General features: G+C 43.4%; 1 protein-coding gene across 2 annotated transcripts in view; it reads right to left on the bottom strand.

Moving 5' to 3' along the window:
* The window catches only part of LOC110490897 (netrin-G1-like), a 195314-nt gene extending 183129 nt beyond the window's left edge, over window positions 1–12185 (bottom strand). For both annotated transcript variants that reach the window (XM_036945701.1, XM_036945702.1), the window contains exon 1: window positions 11775–12185. In XM_036945701.1, coding sequence (XP_036801596.1) covers window positions 11775–12020 — 246 coding nt within the window. In that variant the 5' untranslated portion in view covers window positions 12021–12185. The remainder of the gene's footprint in view (window positions 1–11774) is intronic.
* Between the last annotated feature and the right edge of the window lie 1378 nt (window positions 12186–13563).

Genomic DNA, 13563 nt, shown 5'->3' with positions numbered 1-13563 from the left:
TGATGACAGAGAGCATCATGGGAGTGGAAAAAGAAGGAACTATCTTATCTTGTTTTGGCAGAATCCACGGTGTGGCACCCGCCCCTGTGTGTGTTTGTGTGCGATTGTGTTACACAAGGCTGTATCTGCCATTCTCCAGTTTGCTCTAGTTTATTCACTGTTTTGTCTGACCTGGAAAGACATGCAACAATGATTAATAACTTCAACCAGTATAGTAACTAATCCCCTGGACTGTTTCTCCCCTCAGCCCTGTGTCGTACTATCACTGTAGCAGCAACATAACACTTAGCAGACCCTTGTATCCAAGGCCATCTACAGTACACGGGAGTGCATTTGGACTATGTGTATGTACCCATTAAGTACAGTAGTCTCACACCACCACACAACACCGACATCCCCAATGGCACCCTATCCCCTGGGACCTGGCCAAAAGTAATGCATTATTATGGGCAATGTGATGCCATTTTGGGACGCATCTTGTCTCACACCGCCTCTCCTCCTCTGTGTAACGGAGGACCCCCGGACTACAGAGGTGCCTGGGCCACGGATGGCTGGGCAGGCTAAGCTGCGACATGCCATTTAAAACTTGACATGTAGAAGATGTCCTCCATCACCTTGATAATAGGCTTCTGTTGCACTACAGCCTGCCTGCCCTGGGCGGATGGATAAGAGGCTAGTAGCTGCATGGGGAGAGTCTGGAGGAATAATTAAATGGTATGAACATCTCTAGCCGTCACGCCCTCCGCCTTGTGCCTCATGCAAACTTTATAGCCGAGCTTCCCTGCACCCGCAGCTGAAAAATTAAGTGGACAGCCTACTCCAACGATCAACGTCACTGGCTGTGTTTAACCTTGCAGTCTTTCTTCAGGTCAAATATTACACTCTCAATATTATTGTCCCTGCCTAATCTTAGGCAATATTTCCTGGTGTTTAGCGCAGGGTGTATTGTTGCTTTAACGTCAGAAAAAACTATACATGGTTTCCTTGTCTATGGTTTGAGGGGGTGTGAGGTTCTGTGTTATAGCCCATTACCATATGTGATTTTTTTATTTTACTAGGCAAGTCAGTTAAGAACAAATTCTTATTTTCAATGACGGCCTAGGAACAGTGGGTTAACTGCCTGTTCAGGGGCAGAACGACAAATTTGTACCTTGTCAGCTCGGGGGTTTGAACTTGCAACCTTCCGGTTACTAGTCCAACGCTCTAAACACTACCCTGCCGCCCCATGAATATTATCTGTTGTTGGCTTATTAAATTGTTTCAAAGGAGAAATGGTCTTGATTGTGTTGGTTTATGTGCGACAAAGAAAAATAAAACAGGTTTTGTTGTGATTTCTAAGTGACTTCACTACATGACGTTGTCATACTTGTCAGCTTGTTTCGGGGGGGCAATCTAGCTCATGATCCTGAATCAAACCATTACTTCCAGCTACCAACTCTGAACAGGGAAATGAAACACACGTTGGTGTTCACTTTGACTTTTGATACAGAACTGGTTCAGTGAAAATCTTAATAATAATGAAAGGTATTACAACAGGCGCCAATGATTTAGACTGATATGTCTACTTATTACTCTTCTGACGTTCAACAGTTCTATTGAAAAAGTACTTTTTCAATACTGTTAAAATGCTAATATTTTTCCAGAGTCCAGCTTCATTTAAGGACGTCAGCACATTCTGAAAAGCTGCTTTCTAAGTCTTGTTTTACAATCTTCCCCCTCATGAATATAGCATGAATAAACTATTTGATTTAAATGAATGCCAATGTTGGTCTGATATCAAAATTGTAGTCCCCGGTAATCTCTTTCCTCTCCCCCTAGAGTTAGGGTTAGGTTGAGGGATAACAAGGTGCCCAGGGGGGGGGGGGGGGGGGGGGGGGGGTGGGTAGTGGAACAGCCCCTAAGGCCTAGGGTTAGGAGGAGGGTGTAGTGGAACAGCCCCGAGGGCTAAGGTTAGGATGAGGGTTAGGGTGTAGTGGAACAGCCCCTAAGGATTAGGGTTAGGTTGAGGGTTAGGATGTAGTGGAACAGACCTGAGGGCTAAGGTTAGGATGAGGGTTAGGGTGTAGTGGAACAGCCCCGAGGGCTAAGGTTAGGATGAGGGTTAGGGTGTAGTGGAACAGCCCTGATGGCTAAGGTTAGGGTGAGGGTGTAGTGGAACAGCCCTGAGGGCTAAGGTTAGGATGAGGGTGTAGTGGAACAGCCCTGAGTACTAAGGTTAGGATGAGGGTTAGGGTGTAGTGGAACACCCCTGAGAGCTAAGGTTAGGATGAGAGTTATGGTGTAGTGGAACAGCCCTTAGGGCTAGGGATAGGATGAGGGTTAGGATGTAGTGGAACAGCCCTGAGGGCTAAGTTTAGGATGAGGGTGTAGTGGAACAGCCCTGAGGGCTAGGGTTAGGATGAGGGTTAGGGTGTAGTGAAACAGCCCTGAGGGCTAAGGTTAGGATGAGGGTTAGGGTGCAGTGGAACAGCCCCGGGGGCTAAGGTTAGGATGAGGGTTAGGGTGTAGTGGAACAGCCCTGAGGGCTAGGGTTAGGATGAGGGTTAGGGTGTAGTGGAACAGCCCTGAGGGCTAGGGTTAGGATGAGGGTTAGGGTGTAGTGGAACAGCCCCTGTCTGACTGAAGAGCTTAGAGAAAGGTTTATTAAGGTAACAATTGTCTGTGTCTATATAAGGCCAACAGTATTTTCAGACGACAATCTCTCGGGTGTAAGAGTGGCTGACCGACTAAACCAATGAATCAATGAATGAATGAATGAATGATCCTCCATGTAATTTACATCTCAGTGATGGATCCTCACAATGTTGTATAAGATAGCTTTCCTTGCTCTGGTGTCCATCGATTGCCTAAATGACATTAGAAACAAAGGGGAAGACATACTGTAGCATAATGTCCATAATGAAGAACATGTTGCGTTAGTGAGATAGCCCTGTCTCTGTCTGTCACCTAGGAATACGGTTAATGACCTCCTATAAATGGCGGCTGTGCCGAAGGACGTTTTAATCATCTCTGTCTTTGTTTCCTAATTTAGTTTTGATTGGCTATGAAAATGCATCGCATCACTCCGGATTCAAGGTTCCAGCCATCATCAGCACTTCCTGGTTGTGAGGGAGGGAACATACACCTAAATGCGTGCACATACGCACACGTGGGGACAGACACACACACACACACACGTGGGCACACACACACACACACACACACAAACACACATTCACAGATTCACACTCACAGATTACTCACAGATTACTGCACCTGTACATAGCCCACATATAATTTAGCCCTATCAACTACCTCTTTCCCAACTGTATTTAATGAATTTATTTATTTTGCTCCTTTGCACCCCATTATTTTTATTTCTACTTTGCACATTCTTCCATTGCAAAACTACCATTCCAGTGTTTTACTTTCTATATTGTATTTACCTTGCCACCAAGGCCTTTTTTTTGCCTTTACCTCCCTTCTCACCTCATTTGCTCACATTGTATATAGACTTGTTTATACTTTATTATTGACTGTATGTTTGTTTTACTCCATGTGTAACTCTGTGTTGTTGTATCTGTCGAACTGCTTTGCTTTATCTTGGCCAGGTCGCAATTGTAAATGAGAACTTGTTCTCAACTTGCCTACCTGGTTAAATAAAGGTAAAATAAAAAAATAAAAAAAAATAAAAAAAAAATTCATGCAGGAACATTCTCTTCAGGCAGCATGTGTTTACCCTTTCCTATTAGCAACACAAATAAGATTAAGATCAATTGTCACTGTCAATGGAAGAATAACGCTAACTGATATCTCTACTAACCTAGAAAGAATAACGCTAACTGATATCTCAACTAACCTAGAAAGTGGTTGTTCATGGTTAGCCTCACTTACTAGAAGAAACAACATACTCTGGATATCCCAGTTGGAATATTCCCGGAATTAGGAGGGAAAAAGTGGGAAATCAGGATGAATCCAACACGAATTTCTGAAAATCCTGGGAACTTACCAAAATGTTACAACCCTAGTAAGGTGTTTAAAGCAACTCATTCCATCTGAATATAAAACAAATAAAAAATAAACTCTCCAGAACACTCATCTACTTCTTTTAAATCCGGAGATGTGACTGGCACGCCATCTCCACTTCAGCACACTCCCTGCCTTTTTCGAGCTGTCGCAGGCAACTCATAAACTATAACTTAAGGGGACGGAGAAATGTAATATCACTGCAGAGCTGTGTGTTATAGTTCACCAGGGGTCAATTTCTTGCTCCAGCATAGCTCAATGGATCGCCAGAAGAAATAAAAAGCCTCGCGAAGTAGATGCAGGGACTGCTGTCTCCCTGCTAGAGATGGACATTTGGGTGATTCCTCAAGAAACTACAGTGCATTCAGATAGTATTCAGAACCCTTGACTTTTCCACATTATGTTACATTACAGCCTTACTCTAAAATGGATTGAATAGTTTTTTTTCCCCCTCATCAATCTACACACAATACCCCATAATGACAAAGCAAAAGACAGACATTTTTGCTCATTTCTATAAATAAAATATCTGAAATATAAAATGCACATAGGTATTCAGACCCTTTACTCAGTAATTTGTTGAAGTATCTTTGGCAGCGATTACAGCCTTGAGTCTTCTTGTGCTTTGCACAAATGTATTTGGGGAGTTTCTCCCATTCTTCTCTGCCGATCCTCTCAAGCTCTGTTAGCTTGGATGGGGAGCGTCACTGCACAGCTATTTTCAGGTCTCTCCAGAGTTGTTCTATAGTGTTCAAGTCCGGGCTCTGCCTGGGCCACTCAAGGCCATTCAGAGACTTATCCCGAAGCCACTCCTGCGCTGCCTTGGCTGTGTGCATAGGGTCATTGTCCTGTTGGAAAGGGAACCTTCACCCCGGTCTGAGATCCTGAGCGCTCTGTAGCAGGTTTCCCTTGATCCTGACTAGTCTCCCAGTTCATGCCGCTGAAAAACAACCCCACAGCATGAGGCTGCCACCACCATGCTTCACCGTAGTGAGGCTGCCACCACCATGCTTCACCATAGTGATGGTGCCAGGTTTCCTCCAGACGTGACACTTGGCATTCAGGACGAAGAGTTCCATCCTGGTTTCATCAGACCAGAGAATCTTGTTTCTCATGGTCTGAGATACATTTAGGTGCCTTTTGGCAAACTACAAATGGGCTGTCATGTACCTTTTACTGAGGAGTGGTTTCCGTCTGGCCGCTCTACCATAAAGGCCTGATTGGTGGAGTGCTGCAGAGATGGTTGTCCTTCTGGAAGGTTATTCCATCTTCACAGAGGAACTCTGGAGCTTTGTGACCATCGGGTTCTTGGTCACCTCCCAGGCCCATCTCCCCCAATTGCTCAGTTTGGCTGGGAGACCAGCCATTTAAGAATGACGGGGGCCCCTGTGTTCTTGGAGACCTTCAATGTTGCAGACATTTTTTGGTACCCTTCCCCAGATCTAAGCCTCAACACAATCCTGTCTCGGATCTCTACGGACAATTCCTTCGAACTCATGGCTTGGTTTTTGCTCTGACATGCACTGTCAACTGTGGGTCCTTATATAGACAGGTGTGTGCCTTTCCAAATCATGTCCAATTTACCACAGCTGGACTTCAATGAAGTTGTAGAATTATCTCAAGGATGATCAATGGAAACAGGATGCATCTGAGGTCAATTTCGAGTCTCATAGCAAAGGGTCTGAATACTTATGTAAATAAGGTATCTGTTTTTTATTTTTAATAAAAAAAAATACAAAAAAACCTGTTTATACTTTGTCATTATTTTATGTTTTATTGTTTGTAGATTGAAGGATTTGTTTTATTTAATCAATTTTAGAATAAGGCTGTAACGTAACAAAATGTGGAACGAGTCAAGTAGTTTGAGAACATTCCGAATACTCTGTACATAGAACAAGACCATGATTTTGGTGTTTTCCAGGAAGGATTGGAAGGAAGGAGGTTTTGGTGTTTTCCATAGAGGAAGGATTGGAAGGAAGGAGGAAGGGTTGTTGAGATACATTTAAATGGTATATTAAAGCATCATTGAGACATAATTCATTGAAGATGGAATATTTGTGACGTTTTGTCTTTACCCAGGCCTCATTTAAGACTGAGTAGTAGTATTTTGATTTTGATTTCAATAACAATTTTCTTACATTAATTTATTTTAAAAAAATGAAAATTTTAAATGTTTGCGAGTGGCATCTCTGCTAGTTTTAATTAAAGTTAGAGCCCATTTTCTTTGGGCTATCCTCGACTAAAAAAAATCTTGGTCGACCAAAAGTCATCTGTTCTGTCGACCAATTGTTTGGTCAAAATGTCTAAATGTGTATTTTTCCATATATAAACCACACCCTACTGTATGTGTTTTTAATAAAATCAACTATATGCATTGAGCTTGTCTAATGCTTTAATGCTAATGCTTTAAGACATAGATTCCTCAAGAGGGAGCCAGAGATCCAGAGGCAGCTATTCTCCTCCCACTCCTGCTAGCATTCACAGATTTGGCCATTTCTCTCCTGGAGTTGCAGGTGATAGGCTACACCACGAGTCGACAACCTTTCTCATGTTGAATGACCATTTATCTTACCATTTCTACCGACCGGCGTGCCAGTTATGGTTTTCATATGCACATTTTCGTGGAACAGTTTCATTTAATTTATAATAAAGTCATCATATCTCAAAATCATTAGCATGTGATTAATCGAAATTCTATCCAAATCTAAAAGAAAATGATAAACCTAAAAAGTAACTTCTATTGCCATTGCCAAATATGTAACAAAATAGCCTACATAAAGCCAACAAATTAATACAATGCAGCCTGCAGGTAGGAAATATCCTGATAAAAATAAATATCCTATAAATTACATTGGCTACAACAAACTTGAAACATTGTATCAACGATTAACGTCATTAGTGGTGGTGCGTTAAACCAATCAGAAAAACTATCAGAACCCCAAATGAGCACATTTATTTGCCTACATTTGCACGCAGGCCGGGTGAGCCTATAGGTGCACGTACTTACTCAACATTGACAGGAGCGCTCCAAACAAAATACAATGAATAAATTGACAAAAATCGTCAACGAAATTAAATTAACTAAAACTTGTTTCTCACAAGTGTAGCATAAGTTGTGCCCCTTGCAAACAATGTGTCGACTCCAATAACGAGAACGGTAAGACTGGAATAATAATATTGAATGTATTAACAGAAATTACCCTAACTAAAGTAAAAAACATTGTAGATTAGAAATTAACGGTAAATGTACTACTGGTGATATATATTTTTATTTATCTTTATTTGACTAGGCAAGTCAGTTAAGAACAAATTCTTATTTTCAATGACGGCCTAGGATCAGTGGGTTAACTGCCTGTTCAGGGGCAGAACGACTGATTTGTACCTTGTCAGGTCGGGGATTTGAACTTGCAACCTTTCGGGTTACTAGTTCGACGCGCTAAACACTAGGCTACCCTGCCCTCCTCTATTGCGTGCACTAACCATGGAACTGTGTGATGTCACAGCCAAGTACTGCGCTAGGTTCAAACTGTTATTGCTTGGCATAGGAGAGAAATGCTCACTAACAGGGATGCTAACAAGGTAGCCCTACCCTGTAATGGTGAAATGACAGACACTAACAATCAAACGCTAACAATTCACACAAATAAGTTATGAAACAATGAATGAGCACAAATTGGTGGGAGAGAGCGCATTCTGGAGAGAGAAGTTGCATTGTTCATCTGGGCCCATGGTCAATCCGTCATCTGCATTGGCCGCGCAGCATTTACGGTGGTATGACCTCTGCAGACGTCAGGGCATTCATACTTATTGCGCTTAGGGGAGCAGTGCAGAGCTGTTGTGTTTATACAGGATGTACCGCCCCCACCTACCGTCAACCAATAATGTCAATATGTAGCTATACAGAGCCCTTCGCATTGTTCAAACATGTGGGAGGCACAATGGCGATGCGGAACGGGGCTCGATTTGGCCTCTGGAGGCTCCTCAATTGCTTCACACACACACTCCATATATCCTCCCACCACATTTTCGGGATCAAGCATAAATTGGCTTTTAGTCTAGGCCTCCGCAATGGATTAGTTTACTCAGATTCACATGGAATTGTTGTGCAATTTAAATGTTTAAATATGAAACTATTTGTGAAAAAATGAACTGTAATTTTAGTTTTTAAAATGAGAGAATTGTTTTCATAAGTAAAATATGCTCAATCAGTGGCCACGCCCACGTGAATAGGCATTGGTTGGAAATGATGAACCAACTCCTTTTCTACATTTTTATAAGAGCCCCCCCCGTGACCCAATTCACGGCGAACTAAGCCAATCTCAGCGTGAGCTCTGGTTGTACGACTACAACCTAACGGAATTAACATTGTGTTCCCGATGACGTGAGGACTGATGTCCGTACGTTTAAAAGGGCGAATTTCAACGTGGAGGTGACGATTGCCACGCTGGAAGGATGCATTTCTACAATACCAACCAGCATATAGCATGAGGTTAAAGTATGGCAACTTGAACTTATTTACTAGTGATACATCCTAGACGTCGAGTTAGCAGCAGCAGCAGCTGTAAACGTGGCCTAAGAAAGGACGGACAATCTCTTCAGAACGACACGACACAGAACACGACAATCTACCACACGACGATGGCACTACAACGTATCCGTTCTACCACACAACGATGGCACTGCAATGTATCCGTTCTACCACACGACGATGGCACTGCAACGTATCCGTTCTACCACACGACGATGGCACTGCAACGTATCCATTCTACCACACAACGATGGCACTGCAACGTAATCCGTTCTACCACAAGATGATGGTACTACAACGTATCCGTTCTACCACATGACGACAGACTACAACGTATCTGCCCAGAAATATTATTCAAAGGACAAGGGAGAACACTGCTGGGCAACCCAGCCTTCCATCTTCAACCAATCTATCAAAGTGCAGCTCAGAGTAAATATATTTCTTGCATTTTCCTTTTTCAAATGGCCGGTTATTTAGAATGCATAAGAATCTGTATTTACGATGGCATAGCTTCATAAGGTCCGATAGAGACCCAATTCTTTTGTTCCTCAGTCTTCCCGCGCTTTCATTCAAACCCAGACCCCTTTCTTTGTGTAACCAGCCGTCGTACCGGTTTCGTCCGATAGGGACATTTTATTTTATTACATAATTAGTAATCAATGTATGATCCATCCTGTGTATATATAATTATGATTGTGATTGTGTGATTATTTAGTAAATATATAAATAAACCAAATGTTGTATTGCTGATTCATCTTGTTAGCCAGGGTTCGTGAAGATAACCAAGAATTTTACGACGTTCAGATGAGACTGAATAAGGTGATGATTAATAATTGACTGCTATTGATTTAAAAGACCACCAGATCTTTAAGCGTTTATTCGGAAGGCAACAGCTCTATAAACATTCTTCCGTGGTGCCCCGACTTCCTAGTTAATTACATTTACATGATGAGTTTAATCAGGTAATATTAATTACAGAGAATAGATTTTTATAAAAATAGCATGCTATTTAATTTAATCCATAGTAAAAGACACGACAGTAGCCATCCTTTGCATTGATGACAGCTTTGCACACTCTACCCTCCTATCTCTCACCCTTTTATCTCTCTCTCCCCCCTCTCCCCCTCTCTTTCTCTGTATCTGCAGACCATGATGTGATTTCTGATACCTCCGTTATCACGCAGGAAGCAGACATGTGGCCCTGGAACTAGAGACCTAGACCCTGCTCCTGCCTGCTGGATAAGAGCCCAAATCAATTAACAGCGATTGAATTCTCAGATAGCCTGACGCTAAATGGTAATTGCCTGAATACACAGTGATCATACTCATAATGAAAACTGCCATTGGCATCGTAAGCAGTGTATCGGCATTCACAGTTGCAGCTATTTCACCGGTAATCGCTGAAACATTGATTTACATTGACCCTACCAATTAAAGAATGAATGGCCCCTGAAGAGAGATGATTCATATTCTGATAAGGCTGTAGTTAATATCCTTGTTGACGTGTAACCTGTAGGCCAGAGGCTAAGTGTAGAACCAGCTAATGAGTGATATGAGCTTGTTTATGTGACAGACTCCAGCCATATAAAGATCATTGGACTGTTACAAGAAGCACGCAGGCTAATAATGATTAACTTGGTTTCAAAAAAGTTCCAGGAATAGAATGAAATTATTGAACAATTGGTTATGAAATTAAGCATGGTGATTGCCATAGAATAGCACACACACACACAGAGTAATACTCCTCTGTCCAAGTCTGGACCAATACAGATTCCATACTGGGTGTCAAATTGAATCAATTTGGGTGCTCAATACCTCAAAAAACAGTGGAAAATGACCCAATTTTGACGCTGACCCCAAGATGAAAGAGCCCAGACATTTTAAAAGCAACCTTGGGAGTCTGTCATGGAGTCAGCGTTTTCAAAAGTGCCTCCCGTCTGGCTGAATAATGTATCCTATGAATAAAACACATTAGTTACAAAACATATTGAATAATTCACTTTTCAAAGCCTCTGCATACAAGATATTAGCTCTTCACTCATTGGGTCTCTCTCTCTCTCTTTCTCTCTCTGTCTCTCTCTCTCTCTGTCTCTCTCTCTTTCTGTCTCTCTCTCTCTCATTCTCTCTGTCTCTCTTTCTCTCTGTCTCTCTCTCTTTCTGTCTCTCTCTCTCTCTCTCTCTGTCTCTCTCTGTCTCTCTCTCTCTCTCTCTCCAAAGATCTTGACATTTTAAACAGTGCTGTTCAGATAGGATCTTTGATGGGTTGGTACACACACACACACCAAAATGGATTCACATGCCAGTGTGTTGCTAAAACGTGGCCTGCTAGCTGTGATTTTCAAAGCTTAAGAGCCCAAATGAGGAGGCCCTTCACTAATGAAAAACTTTACCCTTTATACAACCCTTTTACAATAGACAGGCACACCACTTTAGTCCTCAAAGCAACATGCTAACTGTACACGGGGTGTTCTCTTGCTGCTAATATTCCAGTGCTAATGACACCGTGTTTTATTCCACCAAGACTCTCTCAATAAGTGCCTGTGCTGTAGAGACAGACGTACGAGCAGACGTACGAGTGCATAGGCTGCATCCCAATAAACGACAAGACGACATTTTCAACGGAGAAAACGAATTTGTACGTTTGACCTGCTTTAATTTCAGGTGTATCTTATCACACGTCAAGGCATCATTGCCAAGTGGTTACAAACTCCAGTGAGGTGAATCTAAATGCGTTGTGGCCCCCTGGGAGATCTACGTCTACATCTACGATACAATGTTCCTCTCTTGAGGGGAGAATAAATGAAAATCCATCACATACTGTACGTTCCCATTACTGAGAGGTTGTGAGAGCAGCAGAATACATATGGGATTCAGAATTCATTACACATTTGCATGTGTAAAAAGGCCACTTCACACGTGTGTGTTTGTGTGTGTGTGTGTGTGGGTTTGTGTGTTTGTGTGTGTGTCTGTCTGTCTGTCTGTCTGTCTGTCTGTCTGTCTGTCTTGTGTGTGTGTGTGTGTGTGTGTGTGTGTGTGTGTGTGTGTGTGTGTGTGTGTGTGTGTGTGTGTGTGTGTGTGTGTGTGTGTGTGTGTGTGTGTGTGTGTTTGTGTGTGTGTGTGTGTGTGTGCTATCCTACCTTTCAGTCATATATCCCGTACTACCTTCCTACTGCATCCACTGCTACAGAACTACATTTGGGGAAAGGAAGGGGCCTGTCTATGGAAGAGAAGCAGAACTTACCAGGGCGCAGTATGTCTCAGGTGGGTCTCCACAGGTGATGTTGGGTGGGTCCACCGTAACCTTCAGGTACTTGGTCATGTCCATGGCCTCAGGTTGGCAGGCCATGTAATCCCAGGTGAGTCCTTCATCCGTGTACACCTGAGATTTACACACGTCGTAGTGTCCCCAGGCAGCAGGGTAGTGCTGCATGGTCTGGCACACACTGGCCCACAGCGCCTGCAGTGTCAACAACAGAGGGAAACGCATGGCTGCTTCCTCTCAGACACGCTAGGTCTCTAGAAAAGGCCTGTTTCTTTCTCAATGAGGAATCAATGTCCGTCCTCTCCCGAAACAGAGACAGAGAGACAGAGAGACAGAGAGACAGAGAGAGAGAGAGAGAGAGACAGAGACCGAGAGACAGAGAGACAGAGAGAGAGAGAGACAGAGAGACAGAGAGACAGAGAGACAGAGACCGAGAGACAGAGAGACAGAGAGACAGAGAGACAGAGAGAGAGACAGAGAGACACAGAGAGTGAGACAGACAGCGAGAGAGAGGGACAGAGAGAGAGACAGAGAGACAGAGAGAGAGAGAGACAGAGAGACAGAGAGACAGAGAGACAGAGACAGAGAGACAGAGGAAAAGGGCTTTGGAGTTGATGAAATAATCCAACTTTTACAGAGAGAGGAGCCAAGGAACTGCGGCAGCGTGCCAGCCTGCTGTTAACAGCCTGATGAGGAGGAGGGCAAGGTGGAGAGGAGGGGGGCAACACTTGTTTTGGTCTGGAGTCCTCTCCCAACTCCTGTCCTGGTCTCTGCCCTCTATCTCTCCGGCCGGTGTTGGAACGGGGGAATCACGGCACGCTGAGGTACGGGGTTACTGGAACTTCCAGCAGAGAAGAGGGTGGAGGGAGGAGAAGTAGGTGTGGAGGAGGAGAGAGGTGACAGCCCCTGGAGGAGGCAGCCTTTTGACACGCTGATGGAGAGATGAGTGACAGGCCGCTCAGTTTTGTTTGCTGTCAATCATGTTTCTGTTCCGCCCGGCAACGCCACCCAGGCTCTGTAGGGAGCAAGGAAAGAGGAAAAAATTAGAGGGTGAATGCCAGGCGGGAGGATAGAGTTTGAAAGAGAGTGTTTGTGTGTGTGCAGATGGATAGAGTTTGACATTAGCAGGTGCTGAGAGATCCTTGAGGTGGGGGTGCCAGGTTGGGCATAGTGATGTGTACATTACAGAGAGAGATTGGATAACCAAGGCCTGGGCCATCAAGGTGAATTGGATCCTGATGTCTTTCATGCTAAGCCCACACCTCACTTCACTTTGGCTATCACTTTTCATGGGTTCCGGTTCTACACCCCTCTCCCCAGGAGGACCAAGAGTACCAGCAGCTAAATCTTAAATTAATCTTCTTAAGCCTGTGTATAGGCCTCTCTGTCTAACATTGAGATGGGCAACAAACAAAAACAGCCTAGCCTGAACAGGCCTCAGATGCCATGAAATAGGAAATGCCATCAGCTTTAAAAAAATATATATATATACAGTGGGGCAAAAACGGATTTAGTCAGCCACCAATTGTGCAAGTTCTCCCACTTAAAAAGATGAGGGAGGCCTGTAATTTTCATCATAGGTACACTTCAACTATGACAGACAAAATGAGAAACAAAATACAATTTTGTCTCTGGTGTCCTTTGACAGCTCTTTGGTCTTGGCCATAGTGGAGTTTGGAGTGTGACTGTTTGAGGTTGTGGACAGGTGTCTTTTATACTGATAACAAGTTCAAACAGGTGCCATTAATACAGGTAACGAGTGGAGGAC

The sequence above is a fragment of the Oncorhynchus mykiss genome, chromosome 15 (genome assembly GCF_013265735.2).
Source record: "Oncorhynchus mykiss isolate Arlee chromosome 15, USDA_OmykA_1.1, whole genome shotgun sequence".
Lineage (NCBI taxonomy): Eukaryota > Metazoa > Chordata > Actinopteri > Salmoniformes > Salmonidae > Oncorhynchus > Oncorhynchus mykiss.
The sequence above is the reverse complement of the archived record's forward strand: the minus strand, read 5'-3'. Positions and strand labels throughout refer to the sequence as shown.